The sequence below is a fragment of the Artibeus jamaicensis genome, unplaced genomic scaffold, assembly GCF_021234435.1.
Source record: "Artibeus jamaicensis isolate MK-2021 breed Jamaican fruit bat unplaced genomic scaffold, CSHL_Jam_final contig_723, whole genome shotgun sequence".
NCBI lineage: Eukaryota > Metazoa > Chordata > Mammalia > Chiroptera > Phyllostomidae > Artibeus > Artibeus jamaicensis.
Genome location: NW_026521938.1, coordinates 2404134 through 2426427, shown reverse-complemented (window position 1 = coordinate 2426427; position 22294 = coordinate 2404134). Strand labels below are relative to the sequence as shown.

The 22294-nt window shown below is 44.6% G+C and overlaps 1 protein-coding gene and 1 pseudogene across 1 annotated transcript; both read right to left on the bottom strand.

Annotated features, from left to right (window-relative positions):
* Positions 1 to 4862: 4862 nt before the first annotated feature.
* On the bottom strand, positions 4863 to 19152 carry ZNF544 (zinc finger protein 544). Its single transcript, XM_037148430.2, is given in 6 exon segments — positions 4863 to 5137; positions 5139 to 7312; positions 11836 to 11922; positions 12222 to 12348; positions 13613 to 13704; positions 19016 to 19152. Coding segments are annotated over 6 exon segments (2697 nt in total). The 5' UTR covers positions 19086 to 19152; the 3' UTR covers positions 4863 to 4990.
* Positions 7725 to 9254, bottom strand: LOC119051617 (protein BEX3-like; annotated as a pseudogene).
* Positions 19153 to 22294: the final 3142 nt, after the last annotated feature.

The window sequence follows — 22294 nt, the reverse complement described above, 5'->3', positions numbered from 1 at the left end:
CTGGCAGTCAGCGTCTACTTCCAGCCTTAGAGTGGGCCATCTTGGCTGCTGAAGTCTCCACAGGACTCTAGCAGTCGCTATGTCTGAAACTGCATGAGTGACCCTAAGTGAAAACAATCACCCAGCTGATTCCAATGAACTCCTGGACTGGCAAGAAGTGAATGTTGGGTAGTAACATCAATGTGATCCTGGCTTTGGAAATTTTACCCCTTAAATGTCTCTCCCTTCTGCCTTCTTTGTACCACAAGCATCTTAGTTTAAGAAGTCATCACTGTTTAAAACTTTTTAAAAAATGTTTTGCATGCTGGCCAGGTGTGTTATTTGAGCATCATCCTGTCTGCCAAAAGGTTGCAAGTTTCATTCCCAGTCCAGGCACATTCCTGGGTTGTACGTTCAGTCCCAGCTTGGAAGGCAACTGATGTTTCTCTCTTACATTATCAAGACCGTGGCTTTTAAGCTAAGCCTAAAGCAGTCAAAATGGGATCCATGTCTACAAGACAGAATCAAGGCAAGAAATGCCAAGAATACTGAGTTGTGACATGTTCCTGAAAACCAATCTGAAGCAGGAACTGTATAAGCCATGTACATCCTCCACATGTGTAGCCAGAGCTGCAGTTTAAGCAGCTTAATGCAACAGGTACGGTGAATAAGGCTAATTGCATTCATATTTGAAGAGATATGAAAGCTTATGAAAAAAAGGATAAATACAACAGGCCTGAGGTTGCACAGTTTAGGTCCTTTTTGCAAAACCGGCTTTCAGAATGGTGCCTTTTCACTGTGCCTAGACTATGAAAAATAAAAACAAAAACCAAAGCAAACCCATAAACAACAACCCAGTTTACACTGAACCCACTCTACTACTGGGAGTCTGGCCTTTGGTCCATGCTGGGCAGACGGTGTCTTATTGCCTGGTCCCCGCTGCTTTGTGTGACCACTTCAAAGGAGGGGAGAGCAATTAAAACCTGCACATGGATTCCCCCAGACTTCATGTTTTTTCCTTTATGCATAAACTACTTATCCTTGGTATATTACTGCAATAAATCTAAGCCAGGCATACAACTATATGTGGAATCCCATGAAATCTTGTGGAAAACCTCTGGATTGCGGATTGTCTTCTGGGTCCGCAATCATTCCACTGCTAGTTGTATCAAAAATATGTTTAGGATTATTCTGGTACCTGTATTTTGAAGTGGGGAGGGAGGATGGATTTGTTCAAAGCAGCCTGCCCTCCTAAAGAAAAGTAACTCATGGACACAAACAACAGTGTGGTGATTATGGGAAAGGAGGTATAAAAAATGAACTTAAAAAGACAAATCAAATCAATTTAAAAAAATACAGTTCAGCACTTACATGAAGTGGGTGTGGTTTCTTTTTTGGGTCTCCTTTTTACCTGATCACAAATTTAAGTGAAACCAAATGAAACATATATGAATATACAATTTAGAGATTACTCTTTTCAAAATTAAAAAAAATATAGCTATAGAGCCCTGGCTGGTATAGCTCAGTGGATTGAGCACGGGCTGTGAACCAAAGGATCGTGGTTCGATTCCCAGTCAGGGCACATGCCTGGACTGCAGGTCAGTTCCCAGCAGGGGACACACGAGAGGCAACCATACATTGATATTTTTCTCCCTCTCTCCTTCCCTTCCCCTCTAAAGATAAATAAATTTAAAAAATCTTTCAGAAAAAAATATAGCTACAGAAAGTGTCCTTAGCCCTGGCTGGGTAGCTCAGTTGGTTAGAGCATTGCCCTGATATGCCAAGATTGTGGGTCCAATTTCTGGTCAGAACACATATAAGAATCAAGCAATGCGTGAGTGGAACAATAAATTATTTCCCTCTCCAAAACCATACCCACTTTAAATTTTAAAATTTTACAAAACTGCCCTCGGACTATGCAAATGTCTAGGTTGCCCCTCAGCCTGAGGAAGTGGACTCTCTGAAGATGGACCCAGAAACTGCAATTCCAACACTTCCTTTCAGGTGGGACTTACACACATTTTCATTAGTTATCACTAGACTCTGATTATGAGAATCATTTCAGGAGGAAAGGTCTCAGGTTCTCATTTCAAATGAGCCCAGTTCTCGGGTCCTTGGAGTATCAGGTTTGTGACTTGCTAAAGCACAGGGTACCTCTCAGAACACAGTGCGTATTCATACTGCCCTCCCATTTCCTGCACACAAATCCATCTTCCCGCCTGTGATTCTCAATGGGTGTTGTCTCCAGCAGGACAAGACCACACAACCCCTGCGGACTCCTCATGTTGGAGAAGGAACATTCGTATCCTGGGACTTCAGATACAACATCCATATCTGAGCTTCCAGGACTTAATGAATTAAACTTGCTCTTAGATATCTGGATCACAAGAATGCCAAACATTCACGTTGCTGAATCTGTTGGGCAGGTCCTTCCTCTCAGGCTCCAGCATCTTCTGAATGCTACGCCAATGATTTGCTGGTCTCAGCAGCAGGCCCAACAATCACACCAGGAAGTAAAATCCCCACCTGCTCTGCTCAGACTGCTCATCTCAATCTCAGGATCCAATATAAATCATGAAAGTTATGTTACCTAAGTGGTTTTATGAAAGGTACCAGGTAAGTGCCAGAAGGACCCTGGGAAAATACATTCAGTATCTGGTGGTTATCCAAATTCACATACCTGTCTTGTCCCTTCAGATTCTGTTCAATTGTCTCAGAATATCAAGCCCTCTCCAGGGTCCTAGTGACTTTCTGGTGACAAGGCAAGACAGGTCCTCAGGAGGGGGAGGGGGAGAGGTAACCACACACTGATGTTTCTCTTCTGGTCTCTTTCCCTCCCTTCCCCTCTCTAAAAATAAAAATAATCATAATCATAAGCCTTGCAAGGCTGGCATCGCTCGGTGGACTGAGTGCTGCCTTGCAAACCAAAGGGTCACCAGTTCAATTCCCAGTCAGGGAACATGCCTGGGTTGCCGGCCAGGTCCCCAAATGGGGGCTTGTAAGAGGCAACCACATACTGATGTTTCTTTCCTTCCTTCTCCTCCCTCCCTCCTTCCTAAAAAAATAAATAATCTTTAATTTAACAATAAAATTTGTTTACCCTGATGTCCTTGGTTACATTTTTCTTTAAAATTAGAACATTTCTTTTCTTTAAAAAAAAAAACCCTATTTCTAATAAGAACATTTCTTTTCTTTTAAAAAAAACCCTATTTCTTTTAAGTTTTATTTATTTATTTTTAGAGAGAGAGGAATAGAGGGAGAGAAAGATTAATGTATGGTTGCCTCTCACATGCCCCACAGTGAGGAGCTGGTCCGCAACCCAGGCATGTGCCATGACTGGGAATTGAACCAGTGACTCTTTGGTTCACAGCCTGCGCTCAATCCACTGAGCTACACCAGCCAGGGCTCTATTCCTTTTCTTTGTTTTAAAACTATTATCTCTAGAAGTTTCTGCAATGTCTTTTTAACTGCGTTGTTCTCAACAGATGTTACTAATCCTGTATAGTAATTGGCAGGACCTTAAGATTTTCTTTCAGCTCTGCAAAATTTTTTTCTCTTTTTAAAAAAATCTTTCTTTTAATTTCAGCTTATTTTTGTTCTAATAACTTTTTAAAATACTACCTTGCATTTATTTTTCATTTGCAATTATTTCTGACTCAATCTTCATTTTAAATGTTTAGTTCCTCTGAGTATCTGTCCTTCTTGAGCTTTTTTTTTAACCTCAGATATTTTCTTTGATGTTGAAGGCTTTCAAACCTCTCACTCCCTGCCTTCCATCCACATTGTAGATACTATCAGAAATCAGAAGGGAGTCTCCATAGATGGTGGGGGCTGTTTTAATGGTTCTCTTTGAGGGGAATAGGGCAGGAACCAGGTTTTAGTATGAAGGTCCTTGAAATATTAAGGACAGCCCTTGTTCTGGAGCATAATACACCTATTCCCTAGCCCCCAGACCAACTATTTCTTCATAACTAATTCACTCTCTATTTCATTTTGCTCACCCACAGGCAGATACTTTATGCAAGACAAGACTAAAAAAGGGGGAGAAAATCTGGAATTTCATGAGCAGACCTTCAATCCTGCTCTCCTGCCACAAAGCTATGAGCCTTAAACTCTGCCAAGGGGCTGTGACCTCCAGTGCTGCCGCCCTCTCTTTAGTCCTGGCTTCAGCCTTTCCCAGTATGTGCCCCTAGGTGATGCTGCCCCATGCTCAAATCTACAGTTACAGTAATGGCCTCTCACATTTTTACCATTGTGGACATACACTTCAGCCTCTCTTGGATATATAGTATCTGCCAGCCCCCCATCATTTTTTTAGGAATGTTATAGGGATAAAATCTGGTGACTTTATGTGGCTATTTGCAATAAAATGGTAACAAACACAGTTCTATTCTGAGTTTTCTATTCTCTGCTATGAGCTTTGACTGAAAGTTTACCTTCTCACATAAACGCAGAAGTAAACACATTTTAGTGCATGTACAAATAACATGCTGCTTTAGGAAATGCTGAGCTCCTGGGTTTTACTGGTTGACTTTTGATTTAGTAAATTAGGATAAACTTGGTAATCTGCAGTTTCAATATACACTCCAAGCAATTCTGATGCATGTGGTCATCTGATGTCTAAACAAGTTCTAGCAGTGAGCTTTTCCATCTTAATTATTCATAGGGTTTCTCTATGAGTTTTCTCATATTGAATTAGAGATCTACTTTAACTGAAAGCCTTCCAACACTTGTTACATTTATAGGATTTCTCTCTACTATGAATTCTCTGATGGCCAGTAAGGCAAGTCTGATGCCAGGAAAGGCCTTTCCACAATGATTACATTTGTAAAGTTTCTCACCAGTGTGCGTTCTCTGATGCGTACTGAAAGCTTTCCACTTGAAACCTTTCAACAATAACTGTATTCATAAGATTTCTTCTCTCCAGGATGAATTCACAGATACACAAGCTGTGTAAAAAGTTTTCCCACAGTAGTAACATTCATAGGGTTTCTTTCCAGTGTGAATAGTTTTATGTGTGACAAAAATAGGAGTTATTGCTGAAGAACTTTCCACAATGAGCACAAAAATATGGTTTCTCTCCAGTGTGAATTTTCTGATGCCCATTACAGGGACTCTGCCCAGTAAAGGCCTTTTCACAATGATTACATTCATTAACAAGGTTTCTCACCTGTGTGCGTTCTCTCGTGCTTTCTAAGAGCTAACCGACCACTAAAGGCTTTAATGCACATGTTACACTGATAAGGCTTCTCTCCAGTGTGTGTTCTTTGATGCACAATGAGGAGGTATCTCTGGCTGAAGGCTTTAACACAAATTTTACACTTATAGGGCTTTTCTCCAGTGTGTGTTCTCTCATGAACAGTGAGGATAGATCTCTGGCTGAAAGCTTTTCCACAATGACTGCATTCATAAGGTTTCTCTCCAGTATGGGTTCGCTGGTGTACAACAAGCTGTGATTGCTGCCGAAAAGATTTCCCACAGTGGTTACAGTGATAGGGTTTTTCACCAGTGTGTGTTCTCTCATGTTTTCTAAGAGATGACCCATCACTGAAGGCTTTCCCACATTCAATGCATTCATAGGGCTTTTCTCCAGTGTGGGTTCTCTGATGTAGAATGAGGTGAGATCTCCACTTGAAACCTTTTCCACAGTGATTGCATTCATAAGGTTTCTCTCCAGTATGGGTTCGCTGGTGTACAACAAGCTGTGATTGCTGCCGAAAAGATTTCCCACAGTGGTTGCAGTGATAGGGTTTTTCACCAGTGTGTGTTCTCTTATGTTTTCTAAGAGATGACCCATCACTGAAGGCTTTCCCACATTCAATGCATTCATAGGGCTTTTCTCCAGTGTGGGTTCTCTGATGTAGAGTGAGGTGAGATCTCCACTTGAAACCTTTTTCACAATGACTGCATTCATAAATTTTCCTCTCCCCAGTATGAGCTTGCTGATGTACAAGAAGCTGTGATTGCTGCCAAAAATACTTCCCACAGTGGTTACATTCATAGGGTTTCTCTCCAGTGTGAATCCTTTTATGCGCAACAAAGTCAGAGCTACAGCTAAAAGAGTTTCCACAATGAGCACAAAAATAAGGTTTCCCTGCAGTATGACTTCTCTGATGCCTAGTAAGGTGACTCTGTCGGTTAAAGAACTTTTCACAATCATTGCATTCAAAATGTTTTCCACCCGTGTGTGTTCTCTCATGTCTCCTAAGAGCAGACCGACCACTGAAGGCTTTAACACACACATTACACTGGTAGGGCTTCTCTCCGGTGTGTATTCTCTGATGCACAATGAGGAGATATCTCCACCTGAAAGCTTTTCCACAATGACTGCATTTATAAGGTTTATCTCCAGTGTGGATTCTCTGATGCACAGCAAGCTGTGATTGCTGCCTAAAAGATTTCCCACAGTCACTACACTCATAGGGATTCTTGCCCAAGTTAATTCTCTGATGTGAAAGGTAAAAGCTCCCACAGATGGCTTTACCACAATGATTGCATTTACATGGCTTCTCTCCAGTGTGTGTTCTCTGGTGTACAAGCTTACAGCAACAGCTGGCAGATTTTCCACATAGATTACATGCATGTGGCTTCTTTCTTGTCTGATTGATGTCACAGTCACTAAAAGATGAGGCCATGTAGAAGGCACTGCATTCCTCCTCACATCCAGGATATACAACAATTACTTCAGGTTGCACAAAGCGTTCATCACACTTATACTGACTTTCTCCAAAATGCACTGGTTGGTTTTTATTCAGAGACATGCTATGGTTAATGACATTTCCATTGGCCTTACAATCATTACTGTTCTCTGATGAAAATATTCTGTTATGGAAATGAATAGAAGTACCATATTTCAAAGAGTCACTTCTGACAGTACATTCATGAGGCTTTTTATCTTCCTTTTCAACGTCTGCAAGTTTATGCAAGTGAATGTTCTGAGAGAAGGCTCTGGCACTTGCAAGATTTTCACAGGTCTTCTGATTGGTCCAGCCTTTCCAGTGATTGACAAAAACTGAACTCTGTTTCAACTGTTGAACTTGTGAGTCAAGCTTGTGGAAAGGTGTTTTTGTAGGTAATGCTGGAGGTAGAGGACTTTCACTCTGACAACCTCCCCCAAGGTCATGTTCACAACATTCCTCTTGCGCAAACTCCTCCAAGGTAAGTACAATTTGACTCAAAGATTCATTGTGTTGTTCCCCTGGCTGGTCCCTCCAACCCTGCACAGACCAGGGGCTTTCTACACAGCATTTCATATTTACGTGGAAGGACAGCTCTTCCACAGCAGTATCCTCTCCAGGAGGTAACTCTTTCTTTTCAAGTGTAGTCATCAAGTCTGAAAGAAATCCAAAATGCCCAAATTATTGCAGAAGCCTTAGAAGGGGGGAGGGGAACAAGAAAAACACCAAGTATGAGAAGTGTCTCTGGGTTTGTTTCGAATCTATGGACTGTAATTTCACACAGAATATAAAAGAGTGGGATGGATCAGGAATCAAGTGATGCACAAAAAACAAGCAAAGGTAATGAGATAATTCAGGAGAACTGGTCCCCAAAGAGGAAGTAGAGGACTACGAACAAGTACAAGCATAAAGATTAAAGGAGAAATCCCCAGAAAGAACTGAGTCTGAAGGTATATGGACCTCAATAAACACAAAAGATACATACCTATGTCCAGTTACTGGGACCTGTAAATATGGTATTGTATTTGAAAAAAGATCTTTGCAGAACTACTGTGTCTTTCTTTTTTTTTAGGTTGCTTTTTCATTGCTTTATTCACTTAACATTTTTCCATGTAAACGGGTGAAACTACTGTGTGCCAAGGCAATCTCCATTAGAAGTTGGTGACACAGAACCCACTTGACACATGGAAATTACATATGGTTCACAGCAAATGGATCAGTAAAGGCGTATCAGGAAATGCAAGGAAAAAGCAGTGGGAATCACAGTATTAGTCTCATGGAAAATGATAGGAATCAAGGCAAAATTCATCATGATGGTCATGGTTAGAGATTAGAGAACTCCCCCATCAGGATATGCAGACAATTCCACAACTGCAGCTTCCTAATTTTTCTCCAGATTTCTCCCATCCCTTCCATGAACATTTGCATATCATCTCCATCTCCACCCATCCCATCATTGATCTGCCAGTTGGGTATGGCCCATTGGAAGTTAGGGGCCCGTTCGCATGCCTGTCGCCGACTGTTATTTCCTGCGGCTGGTGGTCTTCCTCTCCATTCTGCATACACCGCTCCATTTCTTCGTTTTGGTGGTGCATATTTGCCATGGTATTTTCTTCCTCATTTTTTTTTTTGAGCCTATCCTTATTGTCTGCTCCTCTTCCCGATTCTCACCACGAGTGCGCCAGCACAACACTTGGACCAGCAGACGGGCTCCCGTATCCTGGGCCTGAAGCCAGCCCAGTGTGCAGGGCAGCAGAGAGCTGGTACCCGGAAGGCAGAACTGCTGAATCTTGAGATGGGGAAATTATCTGGCTGTAAATTTCACAAGTGACCTTCTATGATGGAATTAGAGGAAGAATGAACGAATACACAGAGATAAATTAACAAGCACAGAGCAGAAATATAAAGATGTTGGACTTAAGAGACTGAAGTGATGTGGGAAAAACCCAAGGAATGTCACAGCCACCAGAACCTGGAACAGACAGGGAAGAGATTTCCTCCAGTGACCTCCTGAGAGAACATGGCCCTGTTGATGTTGTTTCAGCTTTCTGGCCTCCAGGGATGGTGGGAGAATAAATTTGTGTTGTTTAATTTTTTTCTGTTTTTCAAAGATTTTATTTATTGTTTAGGGAGAGGGAAAGGGAGGGAGAAAGAGAGGGAGAAACATCGATGAGTGAGAGAAACAGTGATTGGTTGACTCTCACATGCACCCGAACTGGGGACCTGGCCTGCAACCCAGGCACGTACCCTGACTGGGAATCAAACTCACGACCTTTCGATTCTTGGCACTCAACTCACTGAGCTATACTAGCCAGGGCTAAATTTGTGTTGTTTTAAACCCAGTGACAGTTTATTATAGAACCCTCCAGAAACTAATACAGGATCTTAACTTGTGCCTCAATCTAATTACTGACTCAGAATCTTAGCCTATTTTCTGATTTTGAACCTTTTTAAAAAAGATTTTATTTATTTATTTTTAGAGTGGGGGGAAGAGAAGGAGAGAAACATCAGTGTGTGGTTGCCTCTCACGTGCCTCCCACTGGGGACTTGGCCCACAGCCTAGGCATGCACCCTGGACTGGGAATTGAACTGGCGACATTTGGTTTGCAGGCCCACACTCAATCCCCTGAGCTAATCAGCAAGGGCTGATTTTGAATCTTAAAACGGGATTCAAACACCAGAATGACTTAATAGTCATAGGCACCATTTCTATCACTCCTTCTGGCTGCACAGAGAGAAAAGCATTGCTTTAACCATTCCAGAATTGATGCTACAGATTCACCAGAAAAGCACTGTCATCTGTGAAGCAGCGTGGTTGGCCAGTCCAAACCACAGACTTCCCCAACTGGTGACTTTTGAGGATCACCTTCCTTGGTGGTATGCCAGGAATAAGAATGCTTAGCTTGCCAGGTTTACTTTGAGGCATAAATGAGTCAACATGTGAGCTTCACAGTGTCTGGCACAGGACACACTGAGAGCTCACAGTACTGCTGACATCATCACCGTCGTTACTGATTCCTCCTTCTGTTGCTGATACTGGGCTCCCAGTGCACCCAATAAACTCCCAGCTAAGGACACTTACTGAGGTCCTCTGAAATTCCCCCTTTGTTGGTCACTCTGTTCATCCCAGTTATGTAGCCACCAGCATCTAGTCCCACAAAGCCTCTGTTCAAGCACCCATCCTTTGCTCTCCATGCCTGCCAAGGAGACAAGGACCCTCCACTTACCAAAGTGTTAAATACACTCCTGGCCATCCCTTGACTTCCATGGGGACGTTTCCCTCATGTCAAAGATCCTCTTTCCCTCTTGTGTAAGGTCCTTATCTATACCCAGCAATGCCTATAAGCAACACTGTTCTCCTTCCTGAGACTCTGATGTGTTCATTTGGGGTTTTGCTTTGGAATCCCCAATGATGGGAATGAGGACTTTTTCAAATGAAACTATGACCCAATAAAGGGGAGTGATAGGGTGTTTGAGGACAAGGACAAGAGAAATCTCTGGATGGGTAAGATGTGTCAAAACTGTGCCTGGCTGTTGGAAACCGAGCAAAGGTGGTTAAACATTCCACAACAACTTCTGAGTCAAGATCACGAAAAGAGGAAGACAAACTGCAGGTCAGGCAAATAGTAACATCTATGTTAGACAGAAGGAAGGTGTGGCCAGTAAACTGAATTCTGAATGACATGAGGACCAAGGATAATTACAGATGAGACTTCAGAGGAAGAAATAACAGGCTGTAGGTGAGAGTTACAGGATCAGCTGGAGCAGAAACACAGAGATAAATTCAATGCCTCCAGGTGATGAGAAGGGCACACATGATGGTAAGTGAAAGCAGTCCATCGGAAAAGGCCACAGAACGCATTATTCCAACTACAGAACATTCCAGAAAAGGCAGACTAAAGAGACAGTAAAATAATCAGTGGTTAGCAGGAGTCAGGCCAGCCAGAAGGATGACCAGGCAGAGTACAGAGGGTTTTTAGGATAGTACAACTACTCTGTGTAATACTATAAAATGGTGGATACAACTCATCCCACATTCGTCCAACCCACAGAATGTAAAATACCAAGCGTGAACCTAATGTAAACTACTGATCACTATTAATAACAGAACAATCAATAAAGGCTCATCAATTGTAACTAATGTACCACAGAATGCAAAATATTAATAGGGGAAATTGTGAATGTGTGGACTAAGAGGTAAGTGCAAACTCTACGTTCTGTTCAACTTTGTGTAAACATACAACTGCTTTCTAAATAGTCTATGATGAAAAAGGTGAAAGGGATTAAGAAATACAAATTGTCAATTATATAAATATTCACATGGATGTAAAAAAAGTACAACATAGGGAGTATTCTCAATAATAATGTAATAAAAATGTCTAGTTTGAGAAGTATGCTAGACTTATTGGGGTTATCGCTTTGTAAGTTATATAAATAAATGTCTATTGTTTTACATATGAAACTAACATAGTATTATATGTCAACTGTAACTGAAAAATAAACTTTAAAGAAATCTATTATTTAAAACAAAAGGACCATGAGAGGTAGCCCAATTTACTTGGGGTGATGAACAAGTTCTAAATTGATTCTGGTGATGTGAATACACTAAAAACCTTTGGGCCCTTTAAATGGGTAAATTGTGTCTTGAAATAGCTGTTTGAAAAAGGAATTCCAATCAGGCTGACACACTGGGATATATGAGGAGGTGGGTCTGTGGGATGGGAAGACCTGGAAAGCAGGTCCAGAAGAACAGGAAGAATTCTTCTGAAAGAAACAAGCGCTGACATTTCCTAGGATACGTAAGGTCTTACCACACCAGGGGATCATCTGGAAGTCATGGGAACTTCAAACACACCGGGGGGAAAGAGCAGGCCTAACAGGGAAGCCTGAGGAGCTGCTTCCACAGTGAACTTATGACAAGGAGCTCAGGGAAGAGGGATCCAAAGGACCTGGGGATAAGACAAGGTCGTGAGGGGTAAAGACCAAAGGGGAGCAGGGGAAAGAAGTAAACCCACGCCTGAGACAGTGGCATGTGCATTCCGTGAGCTGGGTCCCTGGAGGAAGAGGTGGCTGCCTAGCTGGACATGAGGCAGCTGCACAGAACACCCGAGCAAGCTCCCCACGCATGGCCGCCCTCCACCTCCAACCTAGGGAACTCTGCCCAACCAAAGGCTCTCACCTCGGATAGGAGGTTCCTGCTCTGCCCTCCATGGGTCCTCACCATTCTCCAGGCGGGAGATCACATCCAGATTGGGGAGCAGAAGCCCTGGTCAATGGGGAAAAACACAAGACTTGGTGCTCTGCTTGGAGATGAAGACAACTACATTCTCCGGCCCAGCCCTTGTTCCCTGGGGTCAGATATGGACGGACTAGGAGGGACCTAGAGCCATTCTGGGGAATGAATGGCTAGTCCTGTAGTAGAGGCTAAGCAGCAACACCTGGGATCTGCACCTCGAAGGGACCCACTTCTGGACTGCTCCACCCCAGCACAAGCACATCCAGGGAAGAGCCACAGTTTGGAGTCCCAGAAGCAGAAAGCCCATGCAATGGCAGAGCCCACCTTACCCAGGGAGACGAGGTGGCCACATGTCTCTAGTGTCACGTCGCGGTACAGTGTCCTCTGAACTGTGTCTAGCTGTCTCCACTCCTCACGTGTGAATCTCACAACCACATCCTTGAAGCTGACAGGTGGCTGAAACATCACCCACGTTACCACGGGGCCATGTCTCCCCGATGTGGAGGTTGAGGAGGTAACAGGCCAGCAAAAGGAAGGAGACATGATGTCCAGAGCACCCACAGGTTCCCACCTTTGAGCAGTGATCTGATCAGACACTGACCCAATGCACAGCATTTTCACTTCTGAGTCTATTGCTGGTCACACCAGCAATCCTGATTTTCTGTCCTGGGAAACAAGAGGAACCCCACGGGGAGAACCCCATCCCCTGCTTCTCTACAAAATCACAGATTTGAGGGCAGTCAAAGAGGATGTTCTAAATCAGAGATGAGCAATTACAGCCTGGGGGACAAATGAAGACTGTGGTGTATTTTGAGAAGGCTAATGCCATGAGCTAGTGAAACTGTTTTTTCCCTAAATTCATATGTTGAAGTCCTACCCCCCTATGTGACTGTATTTGGGGGCAGGGCCTTTACAAAAGCAAATAATGTTAATGGGGGGGGGTCATAAGGGTAGGGCCCTAATGCAATGGGATCGGTGTCCTTACAGTACAAGGAGACACCAGAGGCTTCTTTCTCTGTCATGTGAAGACACAGAGAAGGCACAATCTTCAAGCCAGGAAGACAGTCCTCGCCTGAAACTAACCCCGCTAGCACCTTGGTCTCAGACTTTTAGTCTCCAGAACTATGACAAAATAAATGTTGCTTGAGCTACACAACCTGTGGTATTTTGTTACAGCAGCAGACAAATATAGCTAAGAATAGATTTTGTTTTTTAAAGGGCTGTGTACAAAAAAATATGGGACAGAGACCACGTGTGGCCCAAAGAGCTTAAGGTAATTTCCACCACCTGCTCTTTACGGAAAACACTGGTAGAGCCGGCTCTCAACAGAGGCTGGCAGGCAAAGGGCCCTACGCCCTGGCCCTGGCCGCCAGGCCCAATTTGGCACCTCAGCTTCATGCCTTAGCAGCTAGACACCTGGACGAGTCCCTGAGCTTCTCAGGTGTGAGTTGTCCTGATGTGACCATGCAGACAGCATCCCACTTCCGGCAGCCACACAGGACTTGAGGGGAGGAGATACGGCCCAGAACCAGGTGCAAGTGGCTCATCTGCACAGGGAAGGTGCTTGATCTGCAGGGAGCCCATAGGTCTCACCCAAAGGTATGAGGCTGCATCACTGAGCTCCTGTGTGTGTCCTCCTGAAGAGGCGAGTGCTATTCCTGGACCCATTTTATAGCTGAGAACACTGAGGGGCAAAAAGAGCAGAGGTAACCTAACTTACCTGGGATGGAACTGATTGAGAATCCGCCTCCATTTCCTCCTCAAACTGGAAGAAGGTGGTGTACAGAGGGCAGATGTCCTCAGGAGGCAGTGCTGGGGGTGGGGGGACAATTAGGGATTCGGCCACTGCTCGGTACCCCCACACTCTTGAGCCCACTCCAACCCCAAACAAGGGAGGGGAATATACCAGTTGAGGAACATTCCGCTGGGGTGTGAGGAACAGGGAGGTAGAACTGTGACCACACGGCACTCTTGTCCAAGGCTCTGAGGTCAGCCAAAGTGGCTGAGACAGCTTTCCGGTGGTGAAATGGGCTCAGCATGCTCAGGACTGAGCCTGGGGACCAACCCGGGCTGTCCCTGGGCTCGAGGCAATGCCCAGACATGTGCTGGGGTGTCTGAACTGTGATCCAACAGACACAGATTCCCCCCACATACATAGAGAGGGGCCAATTTTTCCTGTCATCTCATGAGAATGAATGGGGGGAGGTAAAGACAGGGTGTCAAAACAACTGCACGCTTTAAAAACATTCCAATGAAACAACTGGTTTGCAAAAAACAAAAACCCTGCACAATTGTCAAAGAACAGTGATACAGGACCTGGTTTCAAAAAAAAAAGCACAATTTAAATATATTACAATGAAACATCAGTCGGTTTCCAAAAATATGTGTGGGGAATTGTGACAAGGAGGTTATGAAAGCGCTGAGGGCAGCAAAAGGCGCTCCGGAGGAGGAGTGTTCTCCCTCAGGATAATTCTGGAGGTGCCGCGATGCTGCCCTACTGCCTGGGGCAGAATAACAGAACAGAGAGCTGAGAAAGAAAATCTCATTTATATGGTACATCTGTGACTGGTGAGCAAAGAGGCAAGGTTGTAAAATGGGGTAAAGACAGCGTCTTCATCCCTCACTGGTGTGGCTCCGTGGATTGAGAGCCAGCCTGCAAACTGAAGGGTTGCCGGATTGAATCCCAGTCAGGACACGTGTCTAGGCTGAGGGTTTGGTCCCAGGTTGGGGTATGTACACAAGGGAAGCAATTGATGTTTCTCTCCTGTTCTTTCTCCCTCCCTTCCCTTCTCTCTGAAAATAAAGTCTTTAGGGGGAAAAAAAAGCAGTATTTTCAATAAAAGGTGTTAGGAAGCCTGCCAGATACATGCAGAAAAAAAGAAAGTAGACCAGTTTATAACTTCATATACAAAAATGAACTCAAAATGGAATAAAGATTTAAATGTAAGACCCCAAACCATAAAACAATAAGCTTTCTGACACTAATCAAACCAGTAATTTTTAGATTTGTGTCCTCAGGTAAGGGAAACAGATGTGAAAAAACAAAACAAAACAAAAAATGATGACATTAAACTATAAAGCTTTTGGCCACAAAGGAAAGCTTCAACAAAACAAAAAGGCAAAAACCAAAAAAACAAAAAAACCAAACCAAAAAAACCCCACCAAAAACAAAAACAAAAAAACCAAAAAGGCAACTTACTGAATGGGAATAGATAATTGTAAATGATATATCTGATAATCAGTTAATATCCAAAATATATAAAGAATTCATACATCTCAACATTTAAAAATCCAATTAAAAAATGGGCAGAGGACCTGAATAAGCATTTTTTCCAGAGAGAACACATAGATGGCCAATAGACATATGAAAAGATGCTCAACTGCACTTAATCATCAGAAAGATGCAAATTAAGATGCAGGGTTATCACCTCGCACCAGTCAGAATGGCTATCATGAATAAATCAACCACCAAGTGTTGGTGAGGATGTGGAGAGAAGGAATGCAGATTGGTGCAGCCACTATTGAAAACCACATGGATTTTCCTCTAAAAATTAAAAACAGAACTGCCTTATAACCCCACTCCTGGATTTATATGCAAAGAAACCCAAAACACTAATTTGAAAGGATTTTATGTCCTGCTATGTTCCCTGCAGGGTTGTTTACAATAGCCAAGATGTGGGAGCAACCCAAGTGCCCATCAATAGACTAGCGGACAAAAGTGGTGGTACATATATACAAATGGAATATTACTTGGCCATAAAGAAGAATGAGATCTTACCATCTGTTACTGCATGAATGGACCTAAGTGAAATACATCAGAGAAAGACAAACACCATATAATTTTACTTATGTGTGGAATCTAAAATCAAAACAGAAATCAACTGATTGATAAAGAGAATAAACTGATGGCTGCCAGATGGGTACCGGGATAGGTAAAAAGGTCAAGGGAATTAAGGACCACACACGAACTGCCCTGACCAGGTAGCTCAGTTGATCAGCGCATCATCTCCACATGCAAACTTGTGAGTTCTAGCCCCAGTCAGGGCACATACTGGAGTCAACCAGTGACTGCATCAATGAGTGGAACTACAAATTGATGTTTCTCTCTCCCTTTTCCTCTCTCTAAAATCAATAAATAAAAAAATTAAAAAGCACAAGCTTCCTGTTATAAAAATAATCACATGGATGTAAAGTAAGAATAGGGAATACAGTCAGTAATACAGTAATAACTGTGTATGGGTCAAATGGGTACTAGACTTACCGAGGGGATCACAGGTATAAAAATGCCTAATCACTATGCTGTGTACCCAAATCTAATATTGTATGTCAACTATAATTTAAAAATAAATTTAAAAAAATAGCTTGAGCCCTGGCTGGCGTAGCTCAGTGGATTGAGCACAGGCCCGCAAAATAAAGAGTTGCCGGTTCCATTCCCAGTCAGGGCACATGCTTGGGTTGCGGGCCAGCTCCCAAGTGAGGGGCACATGAGAGGCAACCACACATTGATGTTTCTCTCCCTCTCTTTCTCCCTCCCTTCCCCCTCTCTAAAAATAAATAAATAAATAATTTTTTTTAAAAAGAATGTGGGTTAAAAAAAATAGCTTGAGTAAAAATTCACCAAGGCTTCATGACTGAGTAGAAGCCAGGAGCTCTGCAGTCTCTGGTCCCAAGCACACTGTCGCCTGGTTCCCAGCTTCCCCCTGGCCCAGCCCACTGTCCTTGCCCTCTTTCCTGTCATTCTCCATGTGGGGCCCACCTCTAGGCCCCTCACTTGGGTGCTCTGTACAATCTGCTCCAAGCCATCGGAGGCCCTCTCTGCCTTCCCCTGCTGGAGTCTGCAACCTGGGTGGTATGAGACTGGAAGGACAACATCTACTTCATCTCCTTCCCCTATGGCTGCAAGTCCTGGTTCTCACTTCCCCTTCCAGCCCCTCTCACCGTGACCCCTTCAGTGCAGACACACCTCTTAATTCACTCCAAAGATGACCTTGGACTCTTCCACCTTCCTGGCACACATACTCCCCTAAGCCCACATGCTCCCAAGGGGCTCCCTGCAACTTCTCAGAGGTTTTCCTTCTGGTTAAGGCAACTCCTGCATCCCAGTGCCCCACTCTTGCCACCAAGTTCTTGCTCCTCTCAGCTGAGCCCTTGACAGAGTTTCTGACACCCCCAGGCTCCCCACACTAAGAAGACTTCCCAGAACAGCCGAACCCAGGGCAATCACCTACTGCCTATGTCTATTTCCACCCTTTGATACTATTCATTGTCTGGGAACACCCATTCTGCAGCCAAACCACCCACTTGCAAAGTGGAGTCCCACTCTACAACTTGCCTCCGTAGGGCCCCTAAGAGACCTTAACTTCTCTGGCCCTGTTTCCTCCTCTGTAGACTCCTGGAATAGCAGTTCTTACCTCATCATGCCTCTGTGAGAATTAAATGAGTTGCATTTATAGAGCTTGATGCCATGTTGACACACAGTACAAGCATATTTAATCATGTCAATTATACTTGGACATGAAATTCCCCTTCCATATCTCATGCTGGACCCAGGAGAGAGCTGGTCTGGCTGGAAACTGTGCAGGGCTGTGGAGGAGGCACTTTCTCTTTATGTTTCCAGTTTCTTCTTTCCCTGACTTTGGCATGGGGTTTTAAGCTACCCCAAGCTTCCTGACAAGCTTAAACCTCCCTCCCAGGCTTCTGACACTGCCATTCCCTTCTCAACACCACCCCCGCGCCACCACCATGGAATCCTCAACTCAATAGAACTGAGAGTGACTAGGAATCCCTTTTCTCTTGTTCTGTGACCTTCTTCCTGGCTTTTTTCTAGAACTGGAGCCCTGGCTGGGTAGCTCAGTTGGTTAGAGTGTCTCCATTCCCCATGCACCAATGTTGTAGGTTCTAACCCAGATCACAGGACACAAGAATCAACCGATGGATGCATAAATAAGAGGGACAACAAATCGATGTTTCTGTCTCTAATATCAATAAATAAAATTTTAAAAAATTGGAGTCTTAGCAATTTCCACTCTACTGACACTCCCCCTTGCACTGAGTTATTTCCACAGCAACATGATTCCACTTCCACGGTCTCCTTGAAATCCAAGCCCTCATGTAAAGGACAGCTTCCTGCCCCTGCAGTCCTCACCTCCAGTTCTGCTCACATCTCCAGCCCCTCTTCTAACCTAGCCCCTAACTTGGGGCATTAGCACACACAACCGCTGTAGTCCCTCCACACCCCAGATTGGTGTTGCTGACGTTGTTTGCCTAGGCTACCCCTAACTTTGTTCACTTGGAAAACAACAGTTTTTTCTTCAAAGTGAGCACAACAGTCACGTACCAGTGGAAGAAAACGTGGCTGTATTCTTGGACTGGGGTGCCCTCTGGGGTACAGGGTGTGGATGTAACAAGTAAGGGCGTCCAAACCTATAAGGAACTTTTACCACTTACTTGAGCCAAACAGAGAATTCACCTGAAAGTATGATCTCAACAGACTGAGAAAATGCTTTCCAGAAATGAGTTTGCAGCTTTCAAGCATTTGGAATTAAAATGGGAATGTAAGGAAGATTACTTACATAGAGCGGGGAGAAAGCAAGGTAGAGATTGGGGATGTCCAGCTATTTGACCAGAAAGAGGCACTTCAAAGGTGTGCTGAGATGCACAGAGACAATGGACAGAGCTTGCTTAAGGCGAAGATAAACGTCTTCCTAAGGAAGTTACAGGCCTGGAGCATGACTACCAGTTAAGAATTTATGACCTTATCTCCCTATTAAGTTGTTCTCACAGAACTTTTTCATCCATAAGGTGTACTTCCCTGGACGGCTGCTAAGAGGCTCTTGGCCACCACCTCCTGCACAGAGAGCCTACTGGGGGTGAGCAGTGTGCCTTAACAGGCAGGAAAGCAGGAGGCACGATTCAGGCCGGGGTGGGAGGCCCCAGAGCTACAAACGCCGGCCACAGCAGCTCTCCATCCAGGGCCTGTTTTGCGGTAGGAGGGCCAAGCACAGCAACCCTAGCTCCGTCTTGCTGCAGGGGTGCCTCAGCGGGGCTCTGATGCTGGAGGGGCCCCTTCCTGGACCTGCTCCCTACGGGTTCCTGCGGCCAGAGGGGCTTGAATCTTACATACCACTGCCTGGCCCCGCAAGAGGAGATACGCGAACCAGGCCCGCTGCCTCCTTGGACGCTGCCGAGGTCATTTCGGTCAGGTCCTGTAACCCGCCCCGCCCGCTTGCAGCGGAACCTTCCCGCTATTCCCGCAAGCTTGACTCACCTGAGCCGGGGAGGTAACAGAGGGGCTTCCGGTGGACGGCGGAAGTGCGCGTGCTCAGCGCCAAAAACTACAGGTCCCAGAAGGCCGCGCGCTGGTGGCGGTTTCCTGCCGTTGTCCTTGTGGACGCGCCACTCCGCCGAAACCTGAGTCAAAGGGCTGACCCAATTCCTCTTTTCAGGTGACCGAGGCCGGCGCCTCAGCCACAGTGGCGACCCACACCAGGAGCGGGATTCGTGCGTCAGTTGCGCTCGGCCTCCTTTTCTCAGGGTCGTTTCCGACGCCCCGACCTGCTGTGGGTGTAAATGAAGACTGCCTGGCGGGTGAGCAAGGTAGCCCGCCACCATCCTGTGCGTTTGGCGGAGGCTGAAGGGTTGGGCACAAGGGCAGTGGCAAACGTGAAAGGCCGCAGCAGGCGCCCTGTTTGCACTTAGTCGAGGGTGGAAGTTGGAGGGTGGCTGACTGGAGGTGTGCGGTCCTCTTACCCGCAGTCTGTTGGGCGCTGGGGCGTCTCTCCCATTGGTCAAGATGGTGGCAAGGGGAGGTTCTTCGACTGAGCGTGTGACAAGCTAGAAAAACGGATGGGTGGGGATCCCCCAGTGCGCCAGAAACTAGAACTATGACTAGGTAGGGTCCCTAGAGCGGGGAAAGCTAAAAAGATTAATGGATGGATCCCAAGCCTGCTGAAAGCTAGAAAGATGAATGGATCGGGCCCCTGGCCTGCCAAAAGCAAAATTATATGGACAGAAGAAAGAAAGCCCTCGCCTCCCTATCCCTATAAGAACTGGGGTCTTGAGCAGGAAAAGGAGATGATCTTTGAGACTCCTGTCCAACATTCACCCAGGTCGTGCGGCTAAAAACCTCTTTTTTTGCACCACACCTTCACGAGTTTGGCTTTCCTTGTGGCAGGCAGCCGAACCTGGGTTTTGCCCTGTTACAGCCTTACGCGATTCTTTGGGGGGGCATATTTGTCTCCCCATTGCTCCTAAATAGTACAGGGGCAAAAACCAGGGAGGCCGGCAGTTAGTAACCAAGTCTTGACTAACTTGGGCCTATTGCTGCAGAGGTTGTGGGCCAGAGAGCTGTGGCCTTTGTATGTATATCCAGTCACTGCATTGTATGTAGGATGTAGTCAGACCCACAACCCATCCTTTTTTGGTGGGAACCACTCCTGCTCTGCTCAGACATCAGTCATGGTGAGCTCCTAGATTGTGTTCTTGTGTCTGGGGTGTTCCTGTAACTCATCTGGGACAGACCTTGCTAGTTGCTTTACCCAAGAGCCATCTTACTCGCACGTTTGTTACTTGTTAATATGACCCTGCAATTTGTATATTCTTTCAGAAAGTCTGGAATCTAACTTCCAAAGGGAGAGTCTTGATGGTCTCATGCCTCTTGTGTTTTGTTTGAATTAGGAAAGGGCTTTCTGGCCAAGGAGAAATAACAAGTGTGCTGGGGGCTTTTGGGGAAGTGTTCCTCCCTCTCAAAAATGGACATAGGGCACTAGTGTGTCCCCTTTTATTCCCTCTGAACATTGTTGTCTGTGTGTAATGTGTGGAACAGAACCGCCCTGTCAGCACCACGAGGAATCCAGTCCTAGAGAATGCTGAGAATGGCAGAGCAGAAGATGGAAAGAACCACAGTAATGGGATCCTTGAGTCAACTCTTTGAATCAACTAATATCACCTATGCCCACCTATGAATGTATTTCTAAAAGAAAATTATTTTTGTCCAGAATAGGGAAATGTATAAAGAAAGCATAATCGTGGTAGCCTAGGGCTGGGGGAATTTAAGGGGAAATGTGACCAACTGTTAAATGGGTATTTTGTTTTTGAGGTGATGAAAATGTTCTGAAATTGTCCTGATGGTTGTATAACCCTGAATATATTAAAAACCATTGAATTGTACAGATTAAATAGGTGAATTGAATATAAACTGTGTCTTAGTAAAGCTGTTTAAAATACATGTTACCAACACCTATTGGGAAAAAAGGTAAAATGGAGATAAAATGAATATTAAATAACTATAAAACCATTACCACTTAAAACTAGTAGCAGTTGGCTGGAGTGGCTCAGTGGATTGAGTGCTGGCCTGTGAACCAGAGTCTCCGGTTTGATTCCCAGTCTGGGCACATGCTTGGGTTGCAGGCCAGGTTCCCAGTAGGGGGTGTGCAAGGGGCAATGGATTAGTGTTTCCCTCTTTCGTCCTCCCCCTCTCTCCAAAAATAACTAAAATCTTTAAAAAAAAGTAGTAGCAGTAATTACTTAATAGCAAATACCCAGTATTTAAATTAACCCCACTTATATCAAAGGTTTTACATTTTGCTTTTCAAACTAGGGTTTGAACAAGGTTCACTTGAAACTGGTCTCAGGAAAAGCAAGGGAAAAAGAAATGACACCATAAGGATACCATTACCAAAATCTAGGATGTGGTAAATCCATTGGTAGAAATTTGCCTGGTTTCAACAAATAAAGTAAAAGGAACCTTGGCTGGTGTAGGCCAGTGGATTGAGTGCTGGCCTATAAAGCAAAGGGCCACTAGTTCCAATTCCCAGTCAGGGAATATGCTTCCGTTTTGGGCCAGGTCCCCAGTAGGTGGCGCTCCAGAGACAACCAACCACACATTGATGTTTCCTTTCTCCCTCTTGTCTCCTCTCTAAAGAATGAATGTTAAAAAAACAAAACAAAAAACCCTCCAACCTACTTTTAAAGGGGTCTTCATTTTTGTAGAAATAAACATAAGTTAAATAAATATATTTGGTTGAAACAAAACAATATTGCTTTAATTTTAGCTAGATATTGTTGCCTCTGAAAGCCTGTTTTTTTTTTTTTTAATTTATCTTTAGAAGGGAAGAGGAGAGAAATATCAATGTATGGTTGCTTCTGGTGCATCCCCTGCTGGGAACTGGCCTGCAACCCAGATATGTGCCCTGACTGTGAATCGAACCACGATCTTTTGGTTTGCAGGCCCGTGCTCAATCCACTGAGCTACACCAGCCAGGGCCATGAAAGCCTGTTCTTTTTGTTTAAAAGGATTACTAGCAAAACATGAGAGAGCATAAAAAACTAGCTAGCACCAAATCAAGATAGCCTTGATATCAGGAATCTGATGGGAGCCTCAGATTGGGTTCCTCTTTCCCTC